Source organism: Nerophis ophidion, linkage group LG17, assembly GCF_033978795.1.
Source record: "Nerophis ophidion isolate RoL-2023_Sa linkage group LG17, RoL_Noph_v1.0, whole genome shotgun sequence".
NCBI classification, from domain to species: Eukaryota; Metazoa; Chordata; class Actinopteri; order Syngnathiformes; family Syngnathidae; genus Nerophis; species Nerophis ophidion.
This window is the reverse complement of record NC_084627.1, coordinates 51,485,170-51,509,826: the sequence shown is the minus strand read 5'-3', so window position 1 is coordinate 51,509,826 and position 24,657 is coordinate 51,485,170. Positions and strand designations below refer to the sequence as shown.

Genomic DNA, 24,657 nt, shown 5'->3' with positions numbered 1-24,657 from the left:
GAGAGCCCAGTAAGAAGGCCCATACAGTAATGCAACCTGGGCCTTTAGAGTGCCCAGTAAGAAGGCCCATACAGTAATGCAACCTGGGCCTTTAGAGTGCCCAGTAAGAAGGCCCATACAGTAGTGCAAGCTGCTGAAGACAAAGGCATAGATCTGTCACTAAATCTGGTGTTCAGACTCTATTCCTTTGGCAAAGTTTTCTGGTGGTAAAAAAAGTTGCAGATTTTATTACACTACTAAAGTATAAATTCATAAAGCATCTATTTTTACAAGTTGTATTGAAAGATAATTATGGATCAATAATTGAATCTTACGTTCAACATTTAATTGTTTACCAAAAGTAAACAGAGTACAATATACATAAAATATGGACATTTTATGACAATTAACACATCTTACTTTTTAGTAAGCCTGAAGGGGAAACCCTGATAGCAACCTTCCCAAACCTGCCTTCTTAAGCACTAACCCCATCATCCTTCTTAAGCACTAACCCCATCATCCTCCAATCCTACACCTTGGGTCCACATTTATCGGTAATCAATAGGAGGCTGGTAAAACCTGATCACTCGGGACTCAGGGAAGGAGATCAATATTAGCAGGAAACTGATGTGAGAACAAAATGAGGGAAGAGCACAAAGTGAAAAATAGCAAAGTCCATGAGAGCAAATTATTCTTTGGTGGAAAAACAAACAAAAAAAACCCTAAAAACAAACAAAAGTGTGGCCATTTCTTTGGATGTAGAAAGTTAGTAAAAGAAAGGATGGCTTGAGAGGGGTGAGAGGTTGGGTGAAGGATACAAACTGTCCTTAGAGGGAATGTCAGGACAATAAAGGAGAGAAAATAATTGAAAACACAATTAAGATGATAGACAAAGAAGCATCAAGAAAAAAATAAAAGAATCTACTGAATTGGTCGTTGCCCTTGCTGCCCGCGCAAGTCAATCCAAAGGTTAAATGTATTTGATTGTCTTAGGACAGAGACAGAAGCAATCTGCACTCAGAAGGAAGCCGAAGTATGAAGGAGAAGAGTTGGGGGATGACGGGCATGGACGTCTGTGGGGGCGTGACACACCAACAAACAAAACATTCACAGGCTTGTCAAATAAAAGACAAAACCAGCTAACCAGTTTGTTTGGAAACTGCTCAAAATGCTTAAAAAACAGTTGAAATAAATGTAGTCTTAGTATACTTACAAACAAACTATTAGGTTATTGACAGTAGGGCTGGGCGGTACATCGATATACTCGATATATCGATGTGCGATATAGACTTTTGACAAGAACAAGAAAGTTTGATCACATTACGCCTGTACTGTATATACCTTTATATACATATATACATACATATATACCTATACTGTATATACCTTTATATACATATATACATACATATATACATACATATACACCTATACTGTATATACCTTTATATACATATATATATACATATACTGTATATACCTTTATATACATATATACATACATATATACCTATACTGTATATACCTTTATATACATATATACATACATATATACCTATACTGGCTCACCTGCACAGGCTTCCTGTGCACTTAAAATGTGACTTTAAGGTTTTACTACTTACGTATAAAATACTACACGGTCTAGCTCCATCCTATCTTGCCGATTGTATTGTACCATATGTCCCGGCAAGAAATCTGCCTTCAAAAGACTCCGGCTTATTAGTGATTCCTAAAGCCCAAAAAAAGTCTGCGGGCTATAGAGCGTTTTCCGTTCGGGCTCCAGTACTCTGGAATGCCCTCCCGGTAACAGTTGGAGATGCCACCTCAGTAGAAGCATTTAAGTCTCACTTTAAAACTCATCTGTATACTCTAGCCTTTAAATAGACCTCCTTTTTAGACCAGTTGATCTGCCGCTTCTTTTCTTTTTTCCCCTTTTCTGTCTCATTTTGTCCACCAAACTTTTAACGTTGTGCATGAATGCACTAGACTGGCCTACCTGTAGTCCAGACCTGTCTCCCACTGAAAAGGTGTGGTGCATTACGAAGCCTAAAATACCACAATGGACTGTTGAACAACTTAAGCTGTACATCAAGCAATAATGGGAAATAATTCCAACCGGAAAAGCATCAAAAATCGGTCTCCTTAGTTCCCAAACGTTTACTGAGTGTTGTCAGGGACGGCGTGGCGCAGTGGCCGTGCGCAACCCGAGGGTCCCTGGTTCAATCCCCACCTAGTATCAACCTCGTCACGTCCATTGTGTCCTGAGCAAGACACTTCACCCTTGCTCCTGATGGGTGCTGGTTAGCGCCTTGCATGGCAGCTCCCTCCATCAGTGTGTGAATGTGTGTGTGAATGGGTGAATGTGGAAGGTGGAAAAGCGCTAAACAAGTACAACCCATTTATCATTTATTTAAAAGGAAAGTGGTAAAAATGCCCCTGACAACTTTTTTGCAATGTGTTGCTGCCTATAAGTTTTAAGTTAATGATTATTTGTAAAAAGAAAATATGTTTCTCAGTTCCAACATTCAATATCTTGTCTTTGCAGTCTATTCAATTGAATATAAGTTGAAAAGGATGAGCAAATCAATGTATTCTGTTTTTATTTACCATTTACACAACGTGCCAACTTGACTGGTTTTGGGTTTCTTGGATGCAGCTCCAAAATCCCCACTGTCCCTCTTTAATTGCTATTGTTTGTTCACGGCAAATGAAGAAAACGAGCTGAATGCATGGAAGCACAAGTCAGCCTCAGGCCTTATGCAGTATATGCCTCACTCACGTATTAAACCCAAATGTACTCCCCACTGATGAATAATGAAAGAGGAATGATAGAACAGATGGAATCAGAGTCACGGTCGAGTATACAGCCTGGTCATCAGGCTAGTGCTACAAGCTCACTTCTTTCTGCAAGATCACAGATGTCAAACTCAAGGCCCCGGGGCCAGATGTGGCCCACCCATATTTGCCAACCCTCCCGGATTTTCTGGGAAACTCACGAAATTCAGCGCCGCTCCCGAAAATCTCCCGAAATTCAGGCGGAGCTGGAGGCCACGCCCTTTCCAGCTCCATGTGGACCAGAGTGACGTGTCGACAGCCTGTTTTCACGTCCGCTTTCCAACAATATAAACAGCGTGTCTGCCCAATGACGTTATAACTGTAGAATGATCAAGGGCGAGTTCTTAGTTTCTTATGTGGGTTTATTGTTAGGCAGTTTCATTAACATCCTCCCAGCGCGGTAACCACACACAACAACAGCAGTCACGTTTTCGTCTACCGTAAAGCAGTTTGTCTGCCGTAAACAGCAATGTTGTGACACTCTTAAACAGGACAATACTGCCATCTACTGTGCATGCATATGTGACAATAACATCTACGGCTTTTAGAGCAGTGGTTCTCAACCTTTTTTCAGATATGTCCCCCCTGTGAACATTTTTTTAATTCAAGTACCCCCTAATCAGAGCAAAGCATTTTTGGTTGAAAAAAAAAAGATAAATAAGTAAAATACAGCACTATGTCATCAGTTTCTGGTCTATTAAATTGTGTAACAGTGCAAAATATTGCTCATTTGTTGTAGTCTTTCTTGAACTATTTGGAAAAAAAGATATAAAAATAACTAAAAACTTGTTGAAAAATAAACAAGTGATTAAATTATAAATAAAGGTTTTTTTTCCACATACTGCGATGAAGTAGCGACTTGTCCAGGGTGTACACCGCCTTCCGCCCAATTGTAGCTGAGATAGGCACCAGCGCCCCCCGCGACCCCAAAGGGAATAAGCGGTAGAAAAAAGGATGGATGGATGGCTGTAAATATACTCCTCCCTTCTTAACCACGCCCCCAACCACGCCTCTCGCTCAACCCCCGACAACGCCCCCCACTCCACCCCCACCTCCCGAAATCGGAGGTCTCAAGGTTGGCAAGTATGCAGTGATGTGCAGAATGATCAAGGGCGAGTTCATGGTTTCTTATGTGGGTTTATTGTTAGGCAGTTTCATTAACGTCCTCCCAGCGCGGTAACAACACCCAACAACAGCAGTCACATTTTCGTCTACCGTAAAGCAGTTTGTCTGCCGTAAACAGCAATGCTGTGACACTCTTAAACAGGACAATACTGCCATCTACTGTGCATGCATATGTGACAATAACATCTACGGCTTTTAGAGCAGTGGTTCTCACTAGTCCAGGGTGTACACCGCCTTCCGCCCGATTGAAGCTGAGATAGGCGCCAGCACCCCCCGCCACCCCAAAAGGGAATAAGCGGTAGAAAATGGATGGATGGATGGGTTCTGAACCTTTTTTCAGTTATGTACCCCCTGTGAACATTTTTTTAATTCAAGTACCCCCTAATCAGAGCAAAACATTTTTGGTTGAAAAAAAAAAAAAGATAAAGAAGTAAAATACAGCACTATGTCATCAGTATCTGATTTATTAAATTGTGTAACAGTGCAAAATATTGCTCATTTGTAGTGGTCTTTCTTTAACTTTTTTGAAAAAAAGATATAAAAATAACTAAATACTTGTTGAAAAATAAACAAGTGATTCAATTATAAATAAAGATGAGGTAGCGACTTGTCCAGGGTGTACGCCGCCTTCCGCCCAATTGTAGCTGAGATAGGCACCAGCGCCCCCCGCGACCCCAAAGGGAATAAGCGGTAGAAAAAGGATGGATGGATGGCTGTAAATATACTCCTCCCTTCTTAACCACGCTCCTAACAACGCCCCGCCCCCCAACCACGCCCCTCGCTCAACCCCCGACCACGCCCCCCACTCCACCCCCACTCTACCCCCACCTCCCGAAATCGGAGGTCTCAAGGTTGGCAAGTATGCAGTGATGTGCTATACCACTGATTTTCTTTCCAATCCGATGCCCATTCAAATTCAGGCTGGTATCAGTGATATCGATCCGATACTGAAAGTTTGTGCAAATATACCTCCTGTGTCTGCTGATGTTTAAAAAATTGTCAAATTCAAATAATAACACATCTCAAAATATACTTAAAACATAAAAAAAGTTGACTTTGTTAGACGATTGAAACATAAATAACACTAAATGGTTCCCAGTGTGTGAATGTTGTCTGTCTATCTGTGATGAGGTGGCGACTTGTCCAGGGTGCACCCCGCCTTCCGCCCGAATGCAGCTGGGGTAGGCACCAGATGATTCTCTTAGTTTGTCATCATACCGCCATGTTCCACTAGACGCCGTGCACACACACACAATTGTATGAAGGACAAAATCCCCGAAAGCAGTCGTGTTGCTCAAAGTGCAAAAACTGCACCATCTCAATCATCCCAAACAATCAAAAAGGTCTCGAGTCACAAGTCAGACCATTCATCTCTCCACAGATTTAATCTGGGCTGGAGAGAAATGTGAGCTGACCCAAACAACCTCCAGGCTCTGATATTAGATTAGCAAGGGAGGCTAGCGTTTCAGCTAACCAAATCACAGCCGGGCTAATGACGCTAAGAGGTGAGGGTCAGCCCGACCTTTGACCTCTGACCTCTTATCGGAGCTGCCGTAATGCCTCAAGAAGTGAAACATAAAGACAGTTGTGAAATGCATTCTATATTTTTTTGCGTTTCATTTATCTGCCCAAGTCAGGGTTTCTTGTTATTGAAAATATGCCTCATCATTTAAATCAGTTCTGTTATCATCAACCGCTCGAGACATCCAGTTTAAAAAAAAAAAAAGCTGTAATAAAAAAATCTGCGGCGCAACACCAATCATCACAAGTACTCTCAGTTTGTGGAGCCAACATTCCCTCAAATCTGTGTTTTTCCATCCATCCATTTTCTACCTCTTGTCCCTTTTGGGGACAAGATGTAGAACACAGATAGACGGACAACATTCACACTCACATTCACACACTAGGAACCATTTAGTGTTGCCAGTCAACCTATCCCCAGGTGCATGTCTTTGGAGGTGGGAGGGGCCTATCCCCAGGTGCATGTCTTTGGAGGTGGGAAGGGCCTATCCCCAGGTGCATGTCTTTGGAAGTGGGAGGGGCCTATTCCCAGGTGCATGTCTTTGGAGGTGGGAGGGGCCTATCCCCAGGTGCATGTCTTTGGAGGTGGGAGGGGCCTTTCCCCAGGTGCATGTCTTTGGAGGTGGGAGGGGCCTATCCCCAAGTACATGTCTTTGGAGGTGGGAGGGGCCTATCCCCAGGTGCATGTCTTTGGAGGTGGGAGGGGCCCCCCCCCCAGGTGCATGTCTTTTGGGGTGTAAGGGGCCTATCCCCAGGTGCATGTCTTTGGAGGTGGGAGGGGCCTATTCCCAGGTGCATGTCTTTGGAGGTGGGAGGGGCCTATCCCCAGGTGCATGTCTTTGGAGGTGGGAGGGGCCTTTCCCCAGGTGCATGTCTTTGGAGGTGGGAGGGGCCTATCCCCAGGTGCATGTCTTTGGAGGTGGGAGGGGCCTATCCCCAGGTGCATGTCTTTGGGGGTGGGATGGGCCTATCCCCAAGTACATGTCTTTGGAGGTGGGAGGGGCCTATCCCCAGGTGCATGTCTTTGGAGGTGGGAGGGGCTTATCCCCAGGTGCATGTCTTTTGGGGTGGAAGGGGCCTATCCCCAGGTGCATGTCTTTGGAACTGGGAGGGGCCTATCCCCAGGTGTATGTCTTTGGAACTGGGAGGGGCCTATCCCCAGGTGCATGTCTTTGGAACTGGGAGGGGCCTATCCCCAGGTGTATGTCTATGGAGGTGGGAGGGGCCTATCCCCAGGTGCATGTCTTTGGAGGTGGGAGGGGCCTATCCCCAGGTGCATGTCTTTGGAGGTGGGAGGGGCCTATCCCCAGGTGCATGTCTTTGGAAGTGGGAGGGGCCTATCCCCAGGTGCATGTCTTTGGAGGTGGGAGGGGCCTATCCCCAGGTGCATGTCTTTGGAAGTGGGAGGGGCCTATCCCCAGGTGCATGTCTTTGGAAGTGGGAGGGGCCTATCCCCAGGTGCATGTCTTTGGAGGTGGGAGGGGCCTATCCCCAGGTGCATGTTTTTGGAAGTGGGAGGGGCCTATCCCCAGGTGCATGTCTTTGGAGGTGGGAGGAGGCTGGAGTACCCAGAGGGAACCCACACAGTCACGGGGAGGACATGCAAAATCCACACGGAAAGATCCCGAGCGCAGGATCGAATCTAGGACTACTGAGGACTTTCGTATTGTGAGGCACATGCACTAACCCCTGTACCACCGTGCTGCCTGCATTGTGTTCTATTGGACAGGTAATTAGAAAAAACATTTACAGCATGCTGAGATGGGCCAATCCTGTGCAGTCTGTCCCCCAAAATTACTTACTTAAAGTGGACCTATGATGAAATGACAGGAACCAAAAGAAAAGGAAAGCGTGCCGTTCACAAGAGAAGCTAAGGCAAACAAACTTAGGACATGAAATATGAAACTATGGACATGAAAACCTCACTAAAGTAAGGCATTAAACAAATAGCATTAACTATGGTTTGGCATGAAATAAGAAAGATTTAATGTGGCATAAAAAGAACATGAAACTGTGGCATGAAAAGAACTATGACGCCAGGACGACAAACTGGCAAAAGCAGGCTTAAATAATAGTCTCTTAATTAGAGCAGGTGCGTGTCCAAACACCAGCGGCAGGAACTAAAAGAGTCCAAAACTAATCAAAAATAACTGAAAACTTAATCCAGACCACAGATCATGACAAAAATGTTCCAAAATTGGATTGAATACTCGTGTTGAAAAATGCCTAAGTATAAAAATCATAAAGTACATGCATTTTGGCGGGAAGTTTTTTGATAACGTGTACTCAAATATGACGAAATAGTCATTTTCTATATCGCACAGAGACAAACCGGCGACATATTGAGTTTATCGATATATCGCCCAGCCCTATAAGATACTGTTAAGTATTATTTTCATATAATCTTGGCATGCACTTAATAACGACGTCCAACATGCAGTGACATAATTACTGCCAAAAGTAGCTTTTTTTATACATGCAGCTTCTCTGATCCATCGGCGAGTGTTCAGGTGTACTTAATTTTGTGAAAAAAATACAAAAAGTTGTATTATTTGGGGGAAAAAGCAGTGATGACTTGAAGATATTTATTCAAACAGTACATGTTTTTTTAAATATAAATTCAATACTTTTCAAGAAGTTACGGCGTGGTTTCTATCAGAAAGTGAGAATGCCTCCACAAAAGCCAGCTTGGAGACGGACTCAAAAAACGAGTTAAAAAAAGTGAGTGGAACAAAAAGTCAGAAAAATTTAAACACAAAGTTTATCCAACACATTTTTCACACACAACCAGGATGGCTTTTAAATGCAAAAACAACAACATATGAGGCTCTGTTTTAAAAAAAATGACTGCAAAATGAAAAATATTGCTGTCAAAAGAGAAAAAAAAAATCAAAATGAGCAAAGTAAAATGATGAATTGTTAGCTCTGTCTGTGATATTGATTGGGCTGCGAGAAAGATGGGGAAAGAAAACAGGGAGGAAGCAGGCAGGATAGAAGTGTCAGAAATTAAAGGTAGAACCATCTTATAAAGAGTTATTTAGTACGGTTGGATGTTTGTGATTATTAGAGGAGCAAAAAGTATTTGTAGATTTCTTCATCCATGTGCATAAACGTTTGGTCATCAACTCACCAAGAAATGATGACATTGGATTTAATTCATATGAGCGGATCATCAGAATCTTAAGTTGAAGCAGAAAATTAGCCTGCAGTTATTTTTCAATTATTATTCACAAATTAAAATGACAGATTGTACCACAACAACGCAGGAGAATTACGGCTATATTGAAACTACATCATAAATAATGATATGAGACTATCAAAGGCTATTGCACTAATACCAAATAAGTGTTTGCTTTTTCCACTAATGATTTTCTTTGATACAACAATTTGCAAATCCTTTTCAAGCCATATTCAGTTGAATATGCTACAAAGACAACATATTTGATGTTCAAACTCATAAACTTTTTTCCCCCGCAAATAATCATTAACTTTAGAATTGCCAGCAACACGTGACAAAGAAGTTGGGAAAGGTGGCAATAAATACTGATAAAGTTGAGGAATGCTCATCAAACACTTATTTGGAACATCCCAGAGGTGTGCAGGCTAATTGGGAACAGGTGGGTGCCATGATTGGCTATAAAAACAGCTTCCTTTCACAAGAAAGGATGGGGCGAGGTACACCCCTTTGTCCACAACTGCGTGAGCAAATAGTCAAACAGTTTAAGAACAACCTTTCTCAAAGTGACATTGCAAGAAATTTAGGGATTTCAACATCCACGCTCCATAATATCATCAAAAGGTTCAGAGAATCTGGAGAAATCACTCCACGTAAGCGGCATGGCCGGAAACCAACATTGAATGACCGTGACCTTCCATCCCTCAGACGGCACTGTATCAAAAACGGACGTCAATCCCTAAAGGATATCACCACATGGGCTCAGGAACACTTCAGAAAACCACTGTCACTAAACACAGTTTGTCGCTACATCTGTAAGTGCAAGTTAAAGCTCTAATATGCAAAGCGAAAGCCATTTATCAACAACATCCAGAAACGCCGGCGGCTTCTCTGGGCCCGAGATCCTCTAAGATGGACTGATGCAAAGTGGAAAAGTGTTCTGTGGTCTGACGGGTCTACATTTCAAATTGTTTTTGGAAATATTTGACATCTTGTCATCCGGACCAAAGGGGAAGCGAATTATCCAGTTGAAAAGCCAGCATGTGTGATGGTATGGGGGTGTATTAGTGCACAAGGCATGGGTAACTTACACATCTGTGAAGGCACCATTAATGCTGAAAGGTACATACAGGTTTTGGAACATCATATGCTGCCATATGCTGCCGGACAGACCTGGCAGGCCCAAGCGCATTGTGAGGGTCTGCTGGGAACGTCTGGCAGAGTCTCCTGTCAGAGAGAGTTTCAATTCACACCTCCGGGAGAACTTTGAACATGTCACGAGGGAGGTGCGGGACATTGAGTCCGAGTGGACCATGTTCCGAACCTCTATTGTCGAGGCGGCTGATTGGAGCTGTGGCCGCAAAGTATTTGGTGCCTGTCGTGGCGGTAATCCCAGAACCCGTTGGTGGACACCAGCAGTGAGGGATGCCGTCAAGCTGAAGAAGGAGTCCTATCGGGTTCTTTTGGCTCATAGGACTCCGGAGGCAGTGGACGGGTACCGACGGGCCAAGCGGTGTGCAGCTTTAGCGGTCGCGGAGGCAAAAACTCGGACATGGGAAGAGTTCGGGGAAGCCATGGAAAACGACTTCCGGACGGCTTCGAAGCGATTCTGGACCACCATACGGCGCCTCAGGAAGGGGAAGCAGTGCACTATCAACACCGTGTATGGTGCGGATGGTGTTCTGCTGACTTCGACTGCGGATGTTGTGGATCGGTGGAGGGAATACTTCGAAGACCTCCTCAATCCCACCAACACGTCTTTCTTTGAGGAAGCGGTGCCTGGGGAATCTGTAGTGGACTCTCCTATTTCTGGGGCTGAGGTCGCTGAGGTAGTTAAAAAGCTCCTCGGCGGCAAGGCCCCGGGGTTGGATGAGATCCGCCCGGAGTTCCTTAAGGCTCTGGATGCTGTGGGGCTGTCTTGGTTGACAAGACTCTGCAGCATCGCGTGGACATCGGGGGCGGTACCTCTGGATTGGCAGACCGGGGTGGTGGTCCCTCTCTTTAAGAAGGGGGACCGGAGGGTGTGTTCCAACTATCGTGGGATCACACTCCTCAGCCTTCCCGGTAAGGTTTATTCAGGTGTACTGGAGAGGAGGCTTCGCCGGATAGTCGAACCTCGGATTCAGGAGGAACAGTGTGGTTTTCGTCCTGGTCGTGGAACTGTGGACCAGCTCTATACTCTCGGCAGGGTTCTTGAGGGTGCATGGGAGTTTGCCCAACCAGTCTACATGTGCTTTGTGGACTTGGAGAAGGCATTCGACCGTGTCCCTCGGGAAGTCCTGTGGGGAGTGCTCAGAGAGTATGGGGTATCGGAATGTCTTATTGTGGCAGTCCGCTCCCTGTATGATCAGTGTCAGAGCTTGGTCCGCATTGCTGGCAGTAAGTCGGACACGTTTCCAGTGAAGGTTGGACTCCGCCAAGGCTGTCCTTTGTCACCGATTCTGTTCATAACTTTTATGGACAGAATTTCTAGGCGCAGCCAAGGCGTTGAGGGGTTCCGGTTTGGTGGCCACGGGATTAGGTCTCTGCTTTTTGCAGATGATGTAGTCCTGATGGCTTCATCTGGCCGGGATCTTCAGCTCTCACTGGATCGGTTCGCAGCCGAGTGTGAAGCGACCGGAATGAGAATCAGCACCTATAAGTCCGAGTCCATGGTTCTCACCCGGAAAAGGGTGGAGTGCCATCTCCGGGTTGGGGAGGAGACCCTGCCCCAAGTGGAGGAGTTCAAGTACCTAGGAGTCTTGTTCACGAGTGGGGGAAGAGTGGATCGTGAGATCGACAGGCGGATCGGTGCGGCGTCTTCAGTAATGCGGACGTTGTATCGATCCGTTGTGGTGAAGAAGGAGCTGAGCCGGAAGGCAAAGCTCTCAATTTACCGGTCTATCTACGTTCCCATCCTCACCTATGGTCATGAGCTTTGGGTCATGACCGAAAGGATAAGATCTCGGGTACAAGCGGCCGAAATGAGTTTCCTCCGCCGGGTGGCGGGGCTCTCCCTTAGAGATAGGGTGAGAAGCTCTGCCATCCGGGAGGAGCTCAACGTAAAGCCGCTGCTCCTCCACATCGAGAGGAGCCAGATGAGGTGGTTCGGGCATCTGGTCAGGATGCCACCCGAACGCCTCCCTAGGGATGTGTTTAGGGCACGTCCAGCTGGTAGGAGGCCACGGGGAAGACCCAGGACACGTTGGAAAGACTATGTCTCCCGGCTGGCCTGGGAACGCCTCGGGATCCCCCGGGAAGAGCTAGACGAAGTGGCTGGAGATAGGGAAGTCTGGGCTTCCCTGCTTAGGCTGCTGCCCCCGCGACCCGACCTCGGATAAGCGGAAGATGATGGATGGATGGATGGATATGCTGCCATCTAAACGCTGTCTTTTTCATGGACGCCCCTGCTTATTTCAGCAAGACAATGCCAAGCCACATTCAGCACGTGTTACAACAGCGTGGTTTTGTGAAAAAAAAAAAAAAAAGAGTGCAGGTACTTCCCTGGCCCGCCTGCAGTCCAGGCATGTCTCCCATCAAAAATGTGTGGCACATAATGAAGCGTAAAATACGACTGAAGCTCTACATAAAACAAGAATGGGAAAGTATTCCACTTTCAAAGCGTCAACAATTAGTTTCCTCAGTTCCCAAACATTTATTGAGTGTTGTTAGAAGAAAAGGTGATGTAACACAGTGGTGAACATGCCCTTTCCCAACTACTTTGGGACATGTTGTAGCCATGAAATTCTAAGTTAATTATTATTTGCAAAGAAAAAATAAAGTTTATGAGTTTGAACATCAAATATGTTGTCTTTGTAGCATATTCAACTGAATATGGTTTGAAAAGGATTTGCAAATCATTGTATTCTGTTTATATTTACATCTAACACAATTTCCCAACTCATATGGAAACGGGGTTTGTACAAAACTTACACATTCATACATATCACGTCTGCTCGGACGTTTTGTAATATTTAGAGGATTACTGAGGAGTACCTGCAGTGATGTCATCATCCGTGACGTCCATTTCCTCCTCGGGTGCCTTGGCCTCCAGTGGTTGAGCTTCAGCCGGGGGGAGGGCTGGAGTTGAGGGTTCTGTGGTTGTCCCAGCTGTGTGATAGAGGAACACCTCATTAAAATGCAGAATCCTGAATTGTGACAGTTTGTGCGAGTCCTGTGTTTTGCATTGATTCTTATTGTCCTGGTTAGGCAGCTAATAAAGGTTTATTGGACTTCCTCGTTATCAAGAGGATTAATGGAAGCCCACACCCATGCAAACATGCACGCTTCATTTAGTGCCGTCATTTAAGTCTTATCACGCCATTGCCAATTAACCCTGCTTTTCATTAGCCCGCCTTAATGAACGATTCTCCCCCCGTGAATGGAGTCACAGAGCTGATGCTGGGCTAATCTCTGCTTAAACAGACTAATTAATGAATTACACAAAGACTCACACACAACCGGAATCAGAGCGCAAGAAAACAATAATCAAATCATCCCCGTATGTTAATTTGATAAGAGAAAAGGAGACGAAGCGATAAGTACAAATGATTACAACAGTAAAACAGCGTGATTGCATTACGTGGACTGATACAAATTAACAAAATTGTAATTTGAGTTAAAATAGACAAATCAGCGGTTATATAATTACATCTCCGAATAATCACATTATATGCCTTGATAGAAAACAATAATGAAAACATTTTTAATTACAGCGATTCCTTCCAGCTGACATAGGGCTCCATGTTCCCATGAACTCGTTCAATATTGCGACTCTGCAGAGCTCTGCATTCCAAACATGAACACACACTGACGGAGGGCTGATACACAACCCTCGCTGCATACATTCCAGTGATAAAAATGTAATTGGAACCTAATAAAAAGCAATTGCTTCGGTGTGATGAATATGAAGGTGGAGCAATGTTTTGCATTAACGAGGCTCCCTTTCCAGATTCAATTAGGGCAAATGATCTTTGCAGACATGAAACACATGGAGTGCATGCACGCACGTAAACAACTCACTCAAAATGGCCTTTCTCATTTGAAAAATAAATAAGGAAATACACTATACTGCCAAAAGTATTTGGCCACCTAATTAGAATATGAACTTGAAGTGCCAACCCATTCCTAACCCAAAGGGTTCAATATGACGTCAGTCCACATTTTGCAGCTATTGCACCTTCAACTCTTCTGGAAGGCTGTCCACAAGGTTGCAGAGTGTGTTTAAGGGAACTTTCCACCATTCTTTCCAGAAGCGCATTGGTGAGGTCACACACTGACGTTGGTCAAGAAGGTCTGGCTCGCAGTCTCCGTTCTAATTCGTGCCAAAGGTGTGCTATCTGTTATCTGTGCTATCTGGTGTGACACAAAAACGATGGCGGCGCGTGTAGAGCGGCAGCGACCTCTCGCTCTCCAGACCGTGCGGTATTTTGTTCGTTAGAGTTTTTGTCAACCCTCTGGAAGAAGATACAAGAGCCTCCGCTCTCGCACCACCAGACTCACCAACAGCTTTTACCACGAGGCTGTTAGGCAATCCACCCTTTTCCGGGCCGAGAACCATGGACTCGGACTTGGAGGTGCTGATTCTCATCCCGGTCGCTCGTACTCGGCCTGCAAACTGATCCAGTGAGAGCTGAAGATCTTTATGTTTCTATTATATTCTATTGTGTTAATAAATCCATCCATCCATCCATCATCTTCCGCTTCCGCTTATCCGAGGTCGGGTCGCGGGGGCAGCAGCCTAAGCAGGGAAGCCCAGACTTCCCTATCTCCAGCCACTTCGTCTAGCTCTTCCCGTTAATAAAGTGTGTTAATAAAGTCAGGAAATATGTACTTGGACTCATGAGGACTTTGAACATGACCAATGTCTGATCCTGTAACGACTTGGTATCGGATTGATACCCAAATTTGTGGTATCATCCAAAACTAATGTAAAGTATGGAAGAAGAGAAGAATAAGTGATTATTACATTTGAACAGAAATGTAGATAGAACATGTTAAAACAGAAAATAAGCTGATATTAACAATAAATGAACAAGTGGATTAATAATAATTTTTCTACCACTTGTCCTTAATAATGTTGACAACATGATAGACTGATAAATGACAATATGTTACTGCATATGTCAGCAGACTAATTAGGAGTCTTTGTTTGTTTACTTACTACTAAATTACAAGTTGTCTTGTATGTTCAACATTTTATTTAAGGACAACATTGCATGTACTGCGATGAGGTTGTGACTTGTCCAGGGTGTACCCCGCCTACCGCCCGAATGCAGCTGAGATAGGCTCCAGCGACCCCAACGACCACAAAAGTGACAAGCGGTAGAAAATGGATGGATGGATGGATGTTTAAGGTACCGTAAGATTATTTTGTTAAAATAAAGCCAATAATGATTTTTTTTGTGATCCCCTTTATTTAGAAAAGTACAAAAAAGTACCAAAATATTGGTACCGGGACAACACCAATTCACACACCGAGCTGACACTGGCAGAAATGTAGATCTGCTGGCACAAACCACCATTACTTTTCTCACTGTTAAAAAAAACACGCCAATCAAGCCTATGATGTATAAGTCCACACCTGCAAAGTGAAGTAGTTGCAGAGGGAGCAAGAGAAAGGTGCACAGCAGAAGGGGATGACAGGGTTTGAGGGGGTTAGGATGGATGGCAGGGAAGAGGGAGAAGAAGGTATTCTATCCTGCTCCAAGGTCAAGCTTGTCATGTCAGCCATGACACATAACTCCCAGCATGCCTTGTTAACCCCTCAGACCTTTTCCTCCTCCTCCTCCTCCTCCTCCATTGCACCCTTCCTCTATTCAAAACATATACTTCCTTTTGGAGTAAAACATAAAGTGGACCATCTGGGTTTAGAAGTGTATTAATGTAGTGATCTTCACTGTTATATTTATTACAAACCCCATTTCCATATGAGTTGGGAAATTGTGTTAGATGTAAATATAAACAGAATACAATGATTTGCAAATCCTTTTCAAGCCATATTCAGTTGAATATGCTACAAAGACAACATATTTGATGCTCAAACTCATAAACTTATTTTTTTTGCAAATAATAATTAACTTAGGGCTTCACGGTGGAAGAGGGGTTAGTGCGTCTGCCTCACAATACAAAGTTCCTGCAGTCCTGGGTTCAAATCCAGGCTCGGGATCTTTCTGTGTGGAGTTTGCATGTTCTCCCCGTGAATGCGTGGGTTCCCTCCGGGTACTCCGGCTTCCTCCCACTTCCAAAGACATGCACCTGGGGATAGGCCCCTCCCACTTCCAAAGACATGCACCTGGGGATAGGTTAATTGGCAACACTAAATGGTCCCTAGTGTGTGAATGTTGTCTGTCTATCTGTGTTGGCCCTGTGATGAGGTGGCGACTTGTCCAGGGTGTACCCCGCCTGCCGCCCGATTGTAGCTGAGATAGGCGCCAGCGCCCCCCGCGACCCCGAAAGGGAATAAGCGGTAAAAAATGGATGGATGGATGGATAATTAACTTATAATTTCATGACTGCAACACGTGCCAAAGTAGTTGGGAAAGGGCATGTTCACCACTGTGTTACATCACCTTTTCTTTTAACAACACTCAAACGTTTGGGAACTGAGGAAAACTAATTGTTGAAGCTTTGAAAGTGGAATTCTTTCCCATTCTTGTTTTATGTAGAGCTTCAGTCCTTCAACAGTCCGGGGTCTCCGCTGTCCTATTTTACGCTTCATAATGCACCGCACATTTTTCCATGGGAGACATGTCTGGAACACAGGCGGGCCAGGAAAGTACCCGCACTCTTTTTTTACAAAGCCACGCTGTTGTAACACGTGCTGAATGTGGCTTGGCATTGTCTTGCTGAAATAAGCAGGGGCGTCCATGAAAAAGACGGCACTTAGATGGCAGCATATGTTGCTCCAAAACCTGTATGTACCTTTCAGCATTAATGGTGCCTTCACAGATGTGTAAGTTACCCATGCCTTGGGCACTAATGCACCCCCCATACCATCACAGATGCTGGCTTTTCAACTTTCCGTCGATAACAGTCTGGATGGTTCGCTTCCCCTTTGGTCCGGATGACACCATGTTGAATATTTCCAAAAGCAATTTGAAATGTGGACTCTTCAGACCACAGAACACTTTTCCACTTTGCATCAGTCTATCTTAGATGATCTTGGGCCCAGAGAAGCCGGCGACGTTTATGGATGTTGTTGATAAATGGCTTTCGCTTTGCATAGTAGAGCTTTAACTTGCACTTACAGATGTAGCGACAAACTGTGTTTAGTGACAGTGGTTTTTCTGAAGTGTTCCTGAGCCCATGTGGTGATATCCTTTAGAGATTGATGTCGGTTTTTGATACAGTGGCTTCTGACGGATGGAAGGTCACGGTCATTCAATGTTGGTTTCCGGCCATGCCGCTTACGTGGAGTGATTTCTCCAGATTCTCTGAACCTTTTGATGATATTATGGAGCGAAGATGTTGAAATCCCTAAATTTCTTGCAATGTCACTTTGAGAAAGGTTGTTCTTAAACTGTTTGACTATTTGCTCACACAGTTGTGGACAAAGGGGTGTACCTCGCCCCATCCTTTCTTGTGAAAGACTGAGCATTTTTTGGGAAGCTGTTTTTTATAGCCAATCATGGTACCCACCTGTTCCCAATTAGCCTGCACACCTGTGGGATGTTCCAGATTATCAGTATTTATTGCCACCTTTCCCAACTTCTTTGTCACATTTGCTGGCATCAAATTCTAAAGTTAATGATTATTTGCAAAAAAAAAAAAGTTTATGAGTTTGAACATGAAATATGTTGTCTTTGTAGCATATTCAACTGAATATGGCTTGAAAAGGATTTGCAAATCATTGTATTCTGTTTATATTTACATCTAACACAATTTCCCAACTCATATGGAAACAGGGTTTGTATTTATTAGTTTTGTCACCATTTTAGAATTTGAAGCACCCACCAGATTTGTTTAAAGAATGCAGTGCAAAGGAGGACACTAGGAGGTAAAAAGACAAACACAACTGTGCTGACAAAGAGGAACATGATTACTGTTCAGTGATCAAAGAAACAGCTGCAACGCCTGCTTTTAAAAAAGGGGAAATTGTCTGTGCTCACGGCTGTGAAAATTGCTGGTGATTTTTGCCTAATCAAGTGTGTGGGAATATCGGTGGTTATTTGAGGTTAACTCGTCCCCCTTGTCCCCCCCCCACCTGCCCCGCCTTATGCACTCTCTCCTGGGCTTCCATTACTCGCTCTCCTCCCCCCTGCAGTGCCGGAAACCCTCCACCCCAAAGATTAAAGCCTCACAACCGACTATTATTGTTGCAGTTTGTAGCATGTCCGCCCGGCCAGGAGTTGGCAGCTACAGCTGTTCTAGCGAGCTGTTTAAATATCGGCTACATAGATTACAGATCGACCGATATGTTTTATTCACCGATATTTTAGTAATCAAGGGGGCTCCCGCACCCCCGCCACCCCGTAAGGGACAAGCGGAAGAAAACTGATGGATGAGTGGGAGCCAACAACCGACATTTTGAGCCGATTTTCATTTGCGGTAAAAAAAAATCAATCAATGTTTATTTATATAACCCTAAATCACAAGTGTCTCAAAGGGCTGCACAGGCTTCAACAACATCCTCGGTTCAGATCCCAAGTCAGGGCAAGGAAAAACCCAACCCAGTTGGATGACAATGAGAAGCCTTGGAGAGGACTGCAGATGTGGGTGACAACAACACCGCCGGAAATGTGTCCCGTGAACAACCGTCCGACCGGAACTCTCCAATAACTAAAGTGTCAAGACTTGGACTATGGCGTGGTTTGTTTTCCCATGGTGCAAAGCGACTGGACTGGACAAGGCATGAAGGAAATAACAAGATTTAATTAATCACTCAAAAAGTACCAAACAAAAGGCGCGCACAAGACACAGGCAAAAACAACTTAGGACATGAGACATGAACTAAAAAAAACCTAGCATGGATAACGTCAGGGGTATCAAAAGTACATCAAGGGAGATGTCGCCAGGCCAACTACCTGGCAACTATTGCTTAAATAATAGCAATGTGATTACTGACAGGTGCGTGAGTCCAAACAAATCAGCTGCGTGAGTCTTGAACACGTAAAAAAGTGTAACTAATGGTCGTCATGGTGAAAAAACAAGGGAGCGTAAACAGCTACTAAGAGCCCAAAAAACCAACAGAACAGAACCATACAAAACCTGATCACAAAGACATGACATAAAGTTCCTTGGGAGAATAATGTAAACTCACTACACCGGTATGTTTTAGAGCTTTGATGGCGAGTTTACTGACAGATATGAGTAAGAACTTTACACAAATTTATATTAGAAATGGCAACAGCGGAGGATGAATGTCACATAACAAGAAGATAGAGAAAAAGAAGAAGCTTATCGACTACGGAACACGGACTACAAAGGCGGACGCGCGCAATTTTTCCGGATTTATGCACAGTGTGTAATTTTCCATATTTTCAATGGAACATATAAAATGTTGGTGTTGTTTACTCGAGTCATATTGCCATAGACGGACTACAAAGGCGGACGCGCGCAATTTTTCCGGATTTATGCAGATCCCAAATACAGATCAGCAGGTACCATAAGGTAAGAAATGTTGCTTTTGATAACATTGCGAAAACAAAACCCTATATTGTATGTCACACACCATAAAAAAACTTGTATGTTTAATGCGCCGACAATCCATCAAGTAGTGTGGCTTCATAGCTTACCAAAGTCGTACTAAAACATTCTGATGAATTTTTGAGCACAGTGTGTAATTTTCCATATTTTCAATGGAACATATGAAATGTTGGTGTTGTTTACTCGAGTCATATTGCCATCGTAGTGCAGTCTACGCGTATCTCTTATGTTTGACTGCCATCTACTGGTCACACTTATCATTACAGCATGTACCAAATAAAATTGCTTTGAGGTCGGTAAGCAAAACCAGAATTATTCCGTACATTAGGCGCACCGGGTTATAAGGCGCACTGTTGAGTGTTGAGATTTTAAGTGCGCCTTATAGTCCGGGTAATACGGTAGTTCTGTTGTAGTTGTATAAAAAGACAAGATACCAATTAAAAAGAGGCTGACACGATAAACGTCAAAATGCTTTATTATAATCATTATAGTCAATATAGTCAATTATTTTTACGCAAATAATGGGGACCTGCCAGCCTTGCTGTTTCCTCTGCTTCCAGGCACAGTGCTTCTAGAGATCTAAACGCAGTCTATTCTTGCTCCAGGCTTGCCCTTAAAGAGACACAAAATGTATAAATCCTCCTCCCAAACTAAGAAAGCATTAACACCAGCACAAGTATTATTTAAAAAAATATATACACACACAAGCAATGGAGAGAGAGAAGAAAGCTTGATTTTATCTAAATAATCCTTTAAACCAGGTGGTAAATATATCTTTTTAAATCCTGAGGAGCTCTAAAAGGTCAGCCGTGTGCATCTGTACGTGGGTAGCAATGGACGCTGCCATGGCGGGAATAACCCTGACTAGTTGACATTTCCCTGCACTGAAAGCCAATTGATTAATATCAGTGTTTGGCTTCAAACAGCAGCCACTGTTAAACTGGACTGGAGGTTCTGACAGAGAGACAAGAGAGCTGGGGGCTGTCATATGTGTGGAGAGACTTTGGGAAGAAGGGTGTGCAGCAGTGGTATTCACCACATCTTGACAATTGTGTCTGTCAACAATCTGCAAGTCCACTCATGCTACACTCACCCGATATTAAGAACAACACAAAGGTGATGTTTCATCCAAACTACATCCTCCTGATGACCAACGTTTGTTTTTATGTCATTTGGGGTGAAGCATGAGCGAGGTCGCATGTTCATGTTTTAATTACCGTATTTCCTTGAATTGCCGCCGGGTATATAGTATGTGCCTGCCTAGAATTACTACAGGGTCAAACTCGATTCGCAAAATAATTAGCGCATGCTTAGCGTTACCGCCGGCTCAGAATTTCCGCCGGGGCAAACTCGTTTCGCAAAATATTATTTTTATTAGCGCATGTCAAGAATTTCCGCCGGGTCAAACTCATTTCACCAAATAATTAGCATATGCCAAGAATTTCCACAGGGTCAAACACGTCCCGTCACGAGTGACACTTCACCTGTCATCATTTTCAAAATGGAGGAGGCTGATTTCAATCATTTGAAATCGCATAAAGGGAAGAAGATTAAGAGCTATTCAGTAGGATTTAAGGTCCAAGCTATTGAATATGCTAAAAAGAACAGTAAGCAGCTATGTTTTATTCTTATACCGTAGCTGCGTGTGTCAAATATGAGTCATTAAATGACTCCCGCCTCCTGGTGGTAGAGGGCGCTAGTGATCCTTCTTGCGACTACTCGGCTGCAGAAGAAGTGACAACAAGCAGCAAGAGTGAGCAGCGATCCTTTATTTTTTCCTCTCGCTTGCACTTTTAACATGGAGGATTACATATCTAAAATAAAACTGTTTTCTAAACTGGACTTTCAATCGAAGCAGGAGGTAATAAAGGAAGATCTCCATCGAGACAGAGAGACTTTTAAAACTGAAGAAAGATAAGGAAGACTTCTATAAACAAGTTATCGATGCTTTTGATCAGAAGGAGCTGCACATGGACTTCATTTATAAGTAAAGGTAAGACCATAATAACGTTTTTTTTATTAAATGTGCTTTTCATGATGGTATCCTTACATCACACTCAAATTTTTAAGCGCAGGCCTATATTTACAGCATGCCTTTGGTAAGCGCCGGGGTAAGGAGAAGTTTTAAATTAATTAGCGCCCTGGCGGCAATTCAAGGCAATACATTAGTCAGTGATGGGCAGTAAAATGTGTCTGGGGGGCCGGTATCTATTTTTAGGAACACTAATACAAAATCTCACAATAATGTCTGATTGAATGCGAAAAACCATTATAACAAACCGCCTGAAAAAAACTTAAATTTTTTTTTACTGAATGATACACCCAGAATGTATATGTATATAAATAAAGAACGTGGGATTTACAACTTTAACAATGAACAATAAAACACTGAATATTGACAACATATGAACGTCACACCCCTTCTCCATCAACATCATCCTCTCCATAGATCAGGGGTCGGGAACCTTTTTGGCTGACAAAAAGCCAAGAATCCAAATATTTTAAAATGTATTTCCGTACCATATAATATTTTTTTCAACACTGAACACAACTAAACGCGTGCATTTTTAAGCCGGACTAACATTTCTAGAGTATAATAGGTCTCTTATTCTTTGTAATAACATTGTTATTCTGAAGCTAACTGTGGAGGGGGCGTGGTCTGCAGAACTGCAGCGAAGCAGGGTGTTGCCAGGACCGCCCTCGAAATCAGCGACAGGTGCATAGATGGCCCATCTGGGCCTTGTTATCTAATCACCTGTCGCTCTGTTTATAAGCAGCAGCCAGGAGGAGAGACGGGGTTGGGGCAGGAGCCAGAGTGCGAGCAAGAATGAAAGAGAAAAAGACAATTGCAGGAAAGCAACTGAAAGACTTATTGAAAGATAAAAAAAATATTGTAACCCTAAAACAGGTTCTCATGTTGGTGCTTGGTGGTCTGAAAAACCCCCAGGAGGGCAAGCCCTAAACTAACCAATAATAAATAAATTACTTCTTAACCTTAATGCAACTTCAGGAACAAGTGCGGTAGAAAAAAGGATGGATGGATTCAAATGCATGAGAATGTTTTATATTTTGAACGTTATTTTTAACACTTTGATTACAAGTGGAATTATTCATTACTTATTTTGCTAAGCAATGTCAGCTCAGGTTTATCAGAGAGCCAGATGCAGTCATCAAAAGAGCCACACCTGGCTCTAGAGCCATAGGTTCCCTACCCCTGCCATAGAGCTTTTGAACAGATGGAAGCATGCAGTGCTCTAAAATCTCTTGCTACACAGCTGCATTGACCCTGAACTCAAGACAACGGAAGAAGCGTCTGGCTTGGACTATGGAAAAGAAGCACTAGACAGTTGCAAAGTGGTCCAGAGTCCTGTTTTCAGACAAAAGCAAGTTTCGTATTTCATTTGGATGTCAAGGCACTGGAGTCTGGAGGAAGGCTGGAGAGGAGCAAAATCCAAGTTGCTTGAAATCCAGTGTGAAGTGCCCACAGTCAGCAATGGTTTGGGGAGCCACTGGTATTGGTCCACTGGGTTTAATCAAGTCCAGAGTCAATGCAGCTTTGTACCAAGAGATTTACTAGAGAGTACTACATGCTCTAAAATCCAATGTCTGATTTCATTTTCCAGCATGATCTGGTATATCAATCAATCAATCAATCAATGTTTACTTATATAGCCCTAAATCACTAGTGTCTCAAAGGGCTGCACAAACCACAACACAAACCACTACGACATCCTCGCTAGGCCCACATAAGGGCAAGGAAAACTCACACCCAGTGGGACATCGGTGACAATGATGACTATGAGAACCTTTAATACGACATGTCACCCAGCCCTAATCCATATCACCTTCAACATAATCTAAGTTTAATAATTTTCTCAAGTTGCTATATGCCCACAGTGCCCAAACCAGCAGTAACTGGTCTACTGACCATGGCATTACTGTCCTCCATTGGCCTGCCTACTCCCCTGACCTGAACCCCATTGAGAATTTGTGGGGTATTGTGAAGAAGAAGCTGAAAGACACCAGACCCAATAATGCAAATGAGCTAAAGGCCGCTATTGAAGCATCCTGGGCATCCATAACACCTCAGCCATGCCACAGGCCGATTGCCTCCATGCCACGCCGCATTGATGCAGTAATCCCTGCAAAAGGATTCCCAACCATGTACTGAGTGCATTAATTGACATGTTCAAATATTTTGATTTTATTTTTGCTGTTATAAATCTTTTTTTATACTTGGTCAGAGGAAATATTCAAATTTTTGAGCTAGGATTTTTGAGTTTTCTTAAGCTGTATGCCATAATCAGCAATATAAAAATAATAAAAGGCTTGCAATATTTCAGTTGATGTTTAATGAATCCAGAATGTATGACATTTCCATGTTTTTAGTTGCATTACAGAAAATGAAGGACTTTATCACAATATTCTAATTTTCTGAGACAGTCCTGTATGTTTCAAATACACCCTGCAAGTGTGTATATAATGTAGTAACAGACATCTTCATAACAATTTGTAATATGTTTATGTACACACTGCAAGTATATATAAATAATGTAGTAACAAACACCTTCATAACCTGAGATCGGTAGGTCGTGAGTACAAACCCCGACCGAGTCATACCACAGACTACAAAATTGGGGCCCATTGCCTCCCTGCTTGGTACTCAGCATCAAGGGTTGGGATTGGGGGTTAAATCACCAAAAATGATTCCTGGGCGCGGCCACCGCTGCTGCTTACTGCTCCCCTCACCTCCTAAGGGGTGAGGGTGATGGGTCAAATGCAGAGGATAATCTCACCATATCTAGTGTGTGTGTGACAATCATTGGAACTTTAACTAACGGGCCTTAATTTCAATATTAATGATATATTTTAGAAATTACACTAACTAGCTTTTTCCCCTGACAAAATAAACTCAGGTGTTTTGCTCAGACACAGTATTTTAGCATATATTTGACCTGCAATAGATTGGTTTAGCAGCTTTAATGCACAAAAAGAAATCGTTATATATATTCTTCATTTTTTTCTATATGGTGCCCTCTGCAGAAAAGGTCTAGGTTTAAGGCTAATAAAGCATGCTGGAAATCAAAAGCTTCACGGTGGCAGAGGGGTTAGTGCGTCTGCCTCACAATACGAAGGTCCTGCAGTCCTGGGTTCAAATCCAGGCTCGGGATCTTTCTGTGTGGAGTTTGCATGTTCTCCCCGTGAATGCGTGGGTTCCCTCCGGGTACTCCGGCTTCCTCCCACCTCCAAAGACATGCACCTGGGGATAAGTTGATTGGCAACACTAAATTGGCCCTAGTGTGTGAATGTGAGTGTGAATGTTGTCTGTCTATCTGTGTTGGCCCTGCGATGAGGTGGCGACTTGTCCAGGGTGTACCCTGCCTTCCGCCCGATTG

The 24,657-nt window shown here is 43.6% G+C and overlaps 1 protein-coding gene across 1 annotated transcript in view; it reads right to left on the bottom strand.

Annotated features, from left to right (window-relative positions):
• Positions 1-24,657, bottom strand: part of LOC133536558 (WD repeat-containing protein 7-like) — a 134,042-nt gene that overhangs the window by 49,682 nt on the left and 59,703 nt on the right. The window contains exon 15 of the mRNA XM_061877186.1: positions 12,611-12,724. Within this exon, the coding sequence (XP_061733170.1) occupies positions 12,611-12,724 (114 nt within the window). The remainder of the gene's footprint in view (positions 1-12,610; positions 12,725-24,657) is intronic.